The following is an 11,102-nucleotide window of genomic DNA, read 5'->3' on the forward strand; positions in this document are numbered from 1 at the left end:
ATAAGAGACAGATATATATATATATATATATAAAATTGTTTAACTGTGTACACATGTTAGGTATGCATCACAAACTATTGCATAAAAAATACAATTTAAGCTCGAGCTTGTGGAGCAGAAACCTCCCAAAAATTAATTTTGCTCCCTGAAGGAAGAAAAAAAAAAAACCTAATTTGAAACAAGCTTTAAAGCTGTATCATCATTATCTTCCAGTACTGTGCATATGTTAAACCTCTATTAATAGATTATCCACGTACCATGACTATGACAACAACTACAGTATGACAATGGGTTTCCATCTAAGTCATTGTGTTGATATAGAACTCGATTACAAACACATAATGAGGCACTAATAATTATATTTGTGTCTAAGCAGTCTAATGCACAAAATTTTGCTAGAGCTTTCATCCACACAGGCGACTTTCTCAAGCGGCTACAACTCAATAAGAAAGGCTTAACTCAATGTTCAAGTTCCTGCTCTTTATTGTCATAAACAATACCTGAGATTCTTTTTTAAAGGGTTAAAAATAGAATGAATGCAATTTATTACGGTATGTCTCATAGTAGTAATAATCTGTTGGAATAATTAATAAGGAGACAAAATAATATTAATTAATTAAACTGACTGTGCACCAGAAGCTGGGGTGACTTTCTCATAAACCAAATTTTGCTAAATTAATTAGCTGACACTACTAAAGTCTCAATGCATTGCATTTAGTTTCTTAATCAATATTTATTGATTTGTTTTTGTTTCTGAATTCCTGAATATAATTAACAAAATCAATAGTATCAAACACATGCAATATTAAAGACCAAAAATAGTCAAAGTTGATTCAATATTTCAGTATTGGATATTTATTAAGTCAGTTGTGACGTTATCACATTCATTTGCACATATTTTCCCATCCCCGATCAAGCGCTAATTTGATACAGTGTCTCCGATTTTGAAAAAAGCTCAATGAAAGCTGGGGCTTTACATTGCAAAAATATTTTTTAGCTAGCCTAGCTCTGAACGTACATAGCGGACCTAACAAATCTCGCTCAATGGCACTGGTTAACACGGATGAAGACCACCATTAAAAATTGCCTTCAGCCCTGCAGGCAAATTTTTTCAGGAAATAATAGCTCCATTGGCCTCTATTCTCTAGAGTCCTCAGAACTTGACTATAATACTGCATTACAGTAGTGTTATTAATCAGTCACACCTTGGGCCTCTAATGGACTTGGCTTTAAGTTCCATTTTTTATTTCATTTAGCATGCATGTCCCTATGCTACAGTAGGAGTGTACAGGTTCTGACCATCTACCTCACCTTGTTCTGTCGTTGAAAGTGCTGCAAATCTCAGGGGCGGATCCAGAAATGTCCAAAAGGGGGAGGCCGGAAGGGGGAACCGAAAGTTGGGCCGATTGAGACAACACTGTCATAGGGGTCCGGGGCATTCCCCGCGAAATGTTTGTGTTCTAGACGCCCGAACATAACATTTGAGGCATTCTGGGCTAATTTTCTATGGTACATCACAGCGATTAATTAGATCGATAATAAGGAATTTTACATATAAAGTGTCATATCCGGCATACTAGAGGTACAATTTCCCCAAATTTTACCACCTCAACCACAACTGTGGTGGGGCTGAGATGCCTGTCAGGGGCGGATCCAGAAATGTCCAAAAGGGGGAGCCGAAAGTTGGGCCGATTGAGACAACACTGTCATAGGGGTCCGGGGCATTCCCTGCGAAATGTTTGTGTTCTAGACGCCTGAACATAACATTTGAGGCATTCTGGGCTATCATTTTTTTCTTTTTTTTTCCTTCTTTTTTTACCTCCTAAAAGGGGGGGTGGGAATGGGGGCCAGGCCACCCCCCCCCCACTAAATCCGCCCCTGAATCTGTGAAAAGGGAGCATTTCATTGCACTACGATATGACCTACATATATGGACATACAAAAACGCTGAATGCTCGTCGCCAGGATTCTAGAATGCAGTTTGTACCTAATCAACATTGCGCAAAGAATGTATGATGGTCATGGATGAGTGAATCCGTCCTCGTGTCATATCGCCGTGCAAAACGAAAGCTCCCTAGTAAGGCTCAGTTCTAGTACGACCTGAGGTTATGATAGAACTTTCTAATAATGTTTGCACGAGCTATGTCTTCCTTACTGATTATAATCAATGAGAATTTACTAACACATATTGGTATTGGAAACATAATTACAGAGAGATCAGATTGCTGATTATGTCACCAGTTAATAAAGCAATAATTACATTTTTACGACTAAGAGGTAAATCAAGGTTAGCAAATATAGTCCAATATATTATCAGTCCGTATATTGTTTGTATTATATTTGTATACAATACAATGCTACTGGGATGAATTATAGTCTCCTCTTATACTTTTGAGAAGTTACATAAGATTCTCATGGTCTTTACTGTACAGCAAATGTGGTCTTTTAGAAAAATATAAGTAGGCCCCTATTCATTCTGGGATAGTCTATAGAGAGGTCTTTAATTAGAGAGACATGTAAAAGATGTTACACTTTCAAGAGTTCCAGTGACCCTTGGCCTACTGAGGCTTGAGCGACTGATGACTGAGAGCAGCTAGCTTAGTAGGGTTGTAGTCTGTAGAAAAATAAGGGTGGGTGATAAGACATTTTAAGGGTGGGTAGGTAATAACATTAATAAACTGAGCTCTAAGTATTAATAACAGTGGATTTTAAGGAATGAAAAGTGAGTTAATAAGTGTGCGTTGAGGGCCATGAAATTAGCTTAGACTGGGCAGAAAACTTCAAGGCTGGGTGGCCTCGCCCACCTCTGCCCACCATAAATATCTCCATACTCAGTCGGCTACACTGGTGGTAGCTGAACAGTTGAGATCTCTTGCTCCCATGTTCAATTTCGATTGCCGTCTCTTTTGTAGGTTTATGTTGCTGTGTACAGTGTCTTTGCAGATTTAATGTATAATATAAGATCAATCAACTAACCAGTTATAGTACATGACCAGTTAATAATACATTACAGTGACCTCTGCCCCAGGGGGGTCACTCAGAATACATCTAGGTACCCATGTGTGTGACCATGCTTCCACAAAATGGCCTAATAAAGACAATAATACGATCCCCTCAAGCTGTATCCCTCACATCCTCTTGCTATTAGTACAGTATTATTCTCATACGGTATCCAGGCATGTTGCAGGGAATGTATTCCACCCTAGTATGGGACACTGCACTATGAGTACAGTAACTCTGCACCGGACCAACTCAGAGGGTAATGGTAATTATTTTTTTACATACCTTAATGCAAATTAATGGTTTAACAATGTTTCAAATTATACAAATTCAAGATTTTTTTATTCATGTCCTCTTGGAAAATCAGTTGGTACATTACATCACAGAACAGTGTGCAAGACAAAACAACAAATTATAATTACCGTAGGCACTAAAACGTATTTCAAAATGGATAGTGGTACGAATGAGTTGAGATCTACTTGTTTTACAGGTTTGTGATTTTAACTTTTTACCCGAGTACAGTAAGATGCGTTCAGTGGGTGGGAATATTCTTTACTTTAATTATATGGAGTGTAGTCATTTCTGATTTTGAGAATATTTTAGTTTTTGTTCCAGAAAGTTTGGAAAAATTTCAAAATCTGATTTTGAGAAATATCTACACATATTATAATGCACAGAAGTTCATTCAAACTTCAAGTGTACTTTATGCCATAAATATGTATATTGATCCAATTCAGATGGGATACAGAATGTGTCAATTTCTAAATGCCAAATAAAAAATGATAATAAATATTTGAAAGGGCCTGCAGTGGACTAACCTCTGGTCGAGATATTCTATATTCCCTGCTGTACTGAGGTGTTTGGTTCAATCTTGCCATAGGCACTTTAGGGTCACTGACCTTCTGTAAGTCTATTTTTATTACTCCATGGTCAGTGCATTATCATTTAAATAAACAGAACACATTTATTTTAGTCTTGACTACAGTATGTGTACAGTAAAGATTGCATTACTACTAAGAAAGAGGATAAAAATAAAGATCAGAAATAAATTTCATGACACTGCTGCTATCAGCCAATAAGCTATCTTGCAGATTCAAGCACTGTACATGTGGCTATGTCAAAGGTAAATTCATAAACAATGCGCATGGCATACACATCATATAATATGTAATTACAGTATGTTAATATAATTACATTAATTTAAACTGTTAACTAAACAGATAATGGTCATTATGGTATAGTGTACAGTATTAGGTGAATAAAATATTTAAAAATGATTTAAAGTAAAGTAAAAATTTAATCTTTGACTTTCAAGTGCACTTGAAACCATGGCTTAACCAAATATTGGCCCAGGTCCATTAAAATATGAATTTACCATTCTGTGTTGCATAGCCATGTTTGAAATATGTCAGGCAATTAGGCCCATAACAAATATTATTAGTTTACCAAATCTAGGCTGGAAAAGTGATGATTTTTTATTTTGCTAAAGCCAAACGTCACCTTAAGCTGGTGCATTGATATTCAAAGTTAAATACTGTACATGATTAAGATAATACAAACAATATCTACTAATTTAAAAAAACAAATACTTTTTTTTTTCCAGTACCAGACATGTGTGTGAGGGTGATAAACTAATAATTCTTTTATTGGGCCTTACAGTATATATTTGTAGGTTTACAGTAATGAGATAGCAACTTATGATTGAACAAGGTTGTCTTTTCATAGGGAACTTCACATATAGACATACAGTTGGTATTGTGTCCAACATAATGACGGCTTCAATTTAACAATATTGTTATCAACAATGTTATTGCCACTGCCAGTAGACCTGCCAAGTCCCATGCATTATGCTCAATACTTGTACATCTGTGGCATTTCCAAAGCTCTCAGGCTCAAGGACCAAATTCTCAAGCATACTGTAATATTGTCAACTAAAAAGGTAGGTCTATTGTAGCTTTCTCACTAAACATTCACCAAACTCCCCTAGATCTATTTTACAGCAAATATCATTCTATCATAATAAAATGAGCTGCTCTAACTTTGAGGATACGTTGTTGCTTTGCCAAGCACTGTCAGATAAGATCAAAGAATAGTAATGCTGCACAAGATAAGTTTGCATAATGTATAAATTATTCTCAAGAGAAGGAAAATACAATTACTAACATAGAATGTTCAGACATCTAGGGAAAAAAATCCCTAGGGAGCATTCCCACGATTCCCCTAAAGGAAAGGGTTCTTTATAAAAAAAAAAGTCTCACATCAAAATATATAAAACTGGAATACCTGTATTAGGAAAATTAAAATATTGTAAGATATGATAAACTTTAATGCTCCAAAAAAGGAAATTCAGTACTCATATTGACAGTAAAAACATTGAAACATGGTTAACTGCAGTAAAATACAATAATTACAATAAAATATCAAACAATAAGATAAACAACAATATAAATATATTGAGGTTCGCAACACTCTTTTAATTTAATGATTTAAAAAAACATTGAATTTTTTATCTTGCTAAAATTTTTATTAATAATTTTACTTTGTTTATTAGTTAATGACACATTTTGAGTAGTTAATAATTTTTTTAATATCCTGGGAAGTGAATGCTTGATTGAGTTGTATGCCAAAAAGTTTGGAAACCGCTGATTTAGAGTGAAAAAAAAATGTATACATACCAACCACCAATTGGTAACGTCTGGAGACTGCCTGATGTTATCTCGGGTCCAGACTGACGATATCGCCCCATTAAATCTTTCATCAAACCATTTAGATTTGCCTTTGACCCAAAGCCGATTGCATGGCTGAGGCGCAACTGGTTTAGGTGGTCCATTTGCAACTGTTTCACCTATTATCGTTTTGGTTGCTGTATTGCCTTTGTTGATGGGAACATTCAGTCCAACCAGATGCTGTTGTTCACCAGTTTCTACTTGTTGTTTATAAATATGCTCTTGTTTTTCTTGTTGAAATGTATTTAGTTGTTGTTGTTGTTGTTGTTTTAGAACCTGTTGCTGCTTTAGTAGATTCTCTTGGTTATGAACATTTTGCGCATTATTTATGATTGGAATATCTTTTTCATTTGGAATGTCCTTCAAATGATTCTCCTCATATTTTTCCGAAGTATTTGAATCCTGTTCTTGATTCCCTATTTGGAACTGTTTTTTATCTCCTAAACTTGATATATTATTTACAATTCTGTGGGAATGTTGGTTGAAAACTTTCAATGGCAAAGCTCCTGGAGATTGCTTCATAATTTCAATTTCCGTAGGCAGTCGAAAATAGTTACCATTTATATAAATATAAGTGAAAAGAAATGATAACATAACTAAAATCAAAATAATCACCAACGTCCTAAGCTTGAAGTAATTCATATTTAAAATTGTTTGGGTTGAGTCCTATTTGCATCCACTGGAAAAACCTACAGAAATGGAGAACAAAAAAGAAAAAAATTATAAATAAACAAAGTGTTAAAAACTTACTAAACACTACTGAAGTTTTAAAAATGAAAATAAAATTGTATTTTAAAACCTATGGTTTTTTTTTCTAAAACTACGTACTATAAATACTGGTAAATGCTAAATTGTTATTAAAAATATTTTTCAAGTTATCACTTCTAAAATTTAAATACTAAACAAGATTATTATATGCTGTGCATATTACACTACAAAATAATTTATTTTTTTAAATTAAAATTCAAGACTTAGTGTTGAATTCAGTTGAATGTGTCACTACCTGTGCTGTGGGTTTGATTGTCAAGAGTTTATATCAACTGCATTTTTGTTGCCCCATATGGGAAGAATGTATTGTAAAATACTGTAGTACACTGTATTGATAAACTAGAATAGTATTTTCTCTTAACATAAATTTGTGAGCAAGGTCTTAGTTAATATGGTATGACCTACAGTAGTCCTTCCTATAATATAAAATCAGAATTCCACAATCAATGTAAAGTAGTATAGCCAGCATTATGTAAATAAATTAATAATGTTCTCGGTAGAGGCATATACAGTATGGTATTCACCAGATGGCATTTCCCACATTGTGTTTACACATTATAATCAACTGATACCTTGATTTTTGCAATAATTTATTTGCATAAAAGAAACTCAATGCTGCCACTATGTAAGAAAGAGAATATGTGAATAATTAATTCTTTTTTATAATAAATGTAATGTTTTTGTAGGGAAAGATGGGTTCAATGACTGCTCTTCGATGGTATAGAGTAGGGGAGGGAAGGAAAACAAGAGATGGAGGCCAATAGATTCATGGAAGGAACTGAGACATCAGGAATAGTGTACGAATTATGGGAGATGTGTTTAACTGGTAGCTCAGTCCACACTAAGAAGCTTTCGAATGCACGACGACAGTAGGGCGTAGAACGTCACATAAAGTCATCTGCGCATGTGAGTATGTTGAGTTCTTATGGTCGTGTGGATTCTAAGATGCAATTTGACCAAATCTACGTTGTGCACAGAATGTGCACTAGGATGGTCACGCATTAGTGAATCCGTTCTAGTGTTGCGTCATCGCGCAAAAACGAAAGCTCCCTACTATCAAATTTTATGACAAAATTGTGTGATGTGCCCATATATGGGCTTGATGTTGTAATTAAAAACCCATATATGGGCATATTACATACAATTTGATAGTGAGTGAGGCAAAGAAAGAAACAAGAAAAATGTCAATTAACACTAGAAGAAAAAGATTAAATAGATGAGCTGTTAGCCTAGTTTCAGAGTTCTAGAGCATCAACTATAGGAGTGTTACCATACAACTTGAGCTTTGAAGTATGAATGATGGAAGAGCTATAAATAAGTGGATCTAAGTGAGCAAGAACAGGATATGGAACGTTGTTTAATATGCTGTTATATCTTTATCATAAACTCTCTACTTGAATATCATCTACAGTATGGTACCTCTGTAGCAAGATAATGATAAACAAATTACAGTAAATTATAAATAGATAACTGAACAACTACACTATGAAGAAAGGATGATTTTTTGAAGAGTGGTGGAGAGTACAAATGTGAATACATCTAACCGTAAGAAATATTTCATTAACATCTGTTCACATTACTGTACTTAACCATGAACAACACTACAGTACAACAGATGAGATAGACTTGTTTTCGGCCAGTGTTTAACTAACTCAAATAGAACACAGCAGGAAGGAAATGACAGATCACTTGCCTACTGAGCCAACTTACAAAATGATTCAGTAATATGAAATGCTTAATAAAAATGTAATGCTTTTGTAATTGAAACATTCAAACACAGGAAATTGTCCTGAATTTTTCTCCATATAATTTAAACTAAACTGTATTTTAAAAATAAAACTACATCATCTGAAAGGGTATATCAGAAAATGAATTTTCTAACCAATTGTACACAGGATAAAGATTAAACTTGCATTTAGTAGGCCCACGGCCTACGCTGTACTGTATCATGTTTGGTTGCCTTCCGGATTGCCTGCCAGCAAGAACAGAATGTTGAAGACACAGTTTGTAATGTCGTAATTTTAACCTACTGATAAGCGCTGCAAGTCTGGCCAAGATGTTGTTAAAAGTACTCAGTAGATCGAGCAATTCTGACTAAAGTAGCCAATCCTCCAACAGTTTATGCAGTTTACAAATTAATCTCATCTGTCTGTGGGATGTGGAAGGAAGTACAACATCCCTATCTATTTTAGAGGGATACATTAAGTACTGTAATGGGTTTCTAAAAGGGTTCTATTTTTTTTTCAAAGGGCATGTGTGAGGGTCGAGAATTAACAAAATATTCTCAACAAGATCATTGGTTCCAAGTTTGTTAAAGTCATTTAATAGATAAAATAATCCTTTTAATCTTGTTTTATGTGACTTTAATTGGAATTATGAATTTTTCTTGTAAATATTATTAATATTAATATACTGTATTATTTAATTATTAGCACCTATGATTTTTTTTTGCAAATGTATTTTTTAATATTGGCAATTTGGAATTTTTTTTGTAAATTTGATTTAATTCTTTAGCAATTTTGAATTTTCTTCATGTACATTCAACTTTTCAATATATTTACAATATAACATGTTTCTATTGAATACTACAAACATACTTGAGTGATTAATCAGAGATAGTTAAAACAAATTTGTTTAACCAAAAACAGGATGCACTAAAAAGTTCAATTATAAACTTGCATACACATTATGGCCTACCATAGTACAGTATACATATTAACATGTGTTTTAACCAATTTCCTAAGTATAGCCAGGCCGTATAAAGTAACACAGCTGGGATGAAAGAAAATGAAATTAATTCAGATGGACAATCCTTACAAAAACATAGTTACGGTCACAAGTTAGTTTCAGTAAACAATAAACCTTGTTTTTTTTTTAGCATTTAAATGTATTACATCTAACATCTAGGGCCTATATCTGGCCTTCACGATTGCAAGACCATACAAATTCCTCTCCTTATATTTTCTTGTTATAATTCAGTACCACACTATAAAAATGGAGTATTCTGTTTTTAAAGTGGATGCATTAAAAAATGATTTCTACTTTCTATTGACTAAATTTTTAGGTGGGGATATATTCCCTCTCCATTTATAATGCAGAAGATGAAGACAAATGAAAAGACAATAAAAATATTATTATAAAAATTCTATATACTGTACATGAATAAATATTGCCTAGCAGAAATTTAACTAAATGGGTTAATAAACACAAACACCACAGATACAAATCTAGGCCTAAAAGAAAGCAAGGATAGGCCTGTCATGCCAAAATTGGTTCGGGCCAAAAGGGTCCGGCGGACAGATTTTGGCTGCCACAATCGGTCCCCCTTGGATAAAATTGTTCCGTCGGCCTTGTCGCTTGTAACGCGTACACGTCTGCTGCCCGTAGGGTATGATTGTTTCACACTCATAATGATGAATTTCCTAGGCCTAGGCGCATCATTTTTGGCAGCCGTGCTTGGCCTAGGTTTGGGCCTAAAATGAAACACAAGACCCTGGGGCGGATGCAGAAGGGGGGATGTAATCGCACCCCCTAAATTGTATATCACACATACTAATTAGATCTCTGTGGTTACCGAAAATCGCTGATAAAATATCATGACAATTTGCGCTTCATTATGACTAGTATAATGCTGATGTGATGATGATGAATTTTACTATAAAAGTGTCATTTCCGGCAATCTACATGTACTTAACCTTATTTTTTCTACGCACCCCCTACCGCCAAATCCTGCATCCATCCCAGAGACTGATTTATTAGTTTTAAATATTACATATTATCGTGTGGGTATTAGGTCATACAATAAAGATAAAGGGGTCAATAATTTCGTCGCGGCATCAAGCAACACAACCAAAACAAAAGGTAAAAAATATACTAAAGTGGACCAACACAATTTACGATCAAATCGTTTAACTTCTTTTCTAACTTTTACACCAAGCGTCTACTGGGCGTGAAGAGCGAAAATATTCATACTAATTTTTTACAATAAAAAATATATAATAATTAAGAGATGAGATATTTATCTATTATTTTTTAATTAAAAACAAATATGAATAACGCTTAAAAATTTTAAAGCCAAAATCGATCCGGCGGACCGATTTTGGTCCCGGACCAAATTTTTCCTGACAGGCCTAACCTGTCTGGTGCTTCATAATACTAGCGTAGCCGAGTCTCGTACACTACCATCTCCTACTGTGTGTGTTGACTAAATGGCAGAGTGCATTCAAGCGTACCACTTACGTAGGGGCGCCTTACTTAGTCAGAGCCCAGGCTAGGCCCTAAGCCTACTTTTATCAACTTGCTGACGCTGTAGTCGGCCTAGCTAGGCCTATTTATTATGTACTTGTACTTACCGTACGTGTCACTCATGTGTTTCTCACAAACCTTTACAGAGTCTTCTAATTTGTAGTGTCATTTTAGAAAACAACTTATTCACTGATTTTAATTTATTATCCACAGTGGGAGATCTTGGCCTATATGTTACTACATTCTCTCAATCTTGACACCTCCTTTTCTAACTTCCTCGCTCATTAGTGAACGTTCCACGTTCCACCGAAGATCGTATAGTAGCGGCAGCGGCGCTATACGATCTTTGGTTCCAGGTTTGGT

At 34.6% G+C, this 11,102-nt stretch overlaps 1 protein-coding gene across 1 annotated transcript in view; it reads right to left on the bottom strand.

Annotated features, from left to right (window-relative positions):
• Positions 1 to 11,091, bottom strand: part of LOC117114095 (CMP-N-acetylneuraminate-beta-galactosamide-alpha-2,3-sialyltransferase 2-like) — a 25,261-nt gene extending 14,170 nt beyond the window's left edge. The window contains exons 1-2 of the mRNA XM_033257641.1: positions 10,847 to 11,091; positions 5,676 to 6,415 (exon numbers count right to left, since the gene is read on the bottom strand). Coding sequence (XP_033113532.1) covers positions 5,676 to 6,368 — 693 coding nt within the window. The 5' untranslated portion in view covers positions 6,369 to 6,415; positions 10,847 to 11,091. The remainder of the gene's footprint in view (positions 1 to 5,675; positions 6,416 to 10,846) is intronic.
• Between the last annotated feature and the right edge of the window lie 11 nt (positions 11,092 to 11,102).

Source organism: Anneissia japonica, unplaced genomic scaffold, assembly GCF_011630105.1.
Source record: "Anneissia japonica isolate Jap-2015-1 unplaced genomic scaffold, ASM1163010v1 scaffold288221_len503873_cov180, whole genome shotgun sequence".
Classification (NCBI taxonomy): domain Eukaryota; kingdom Metazoa; phylum Echinodermata; class Crinoidea; order Comatulida; family Comatulidae; genus Anneissia; species Anneissia japonica.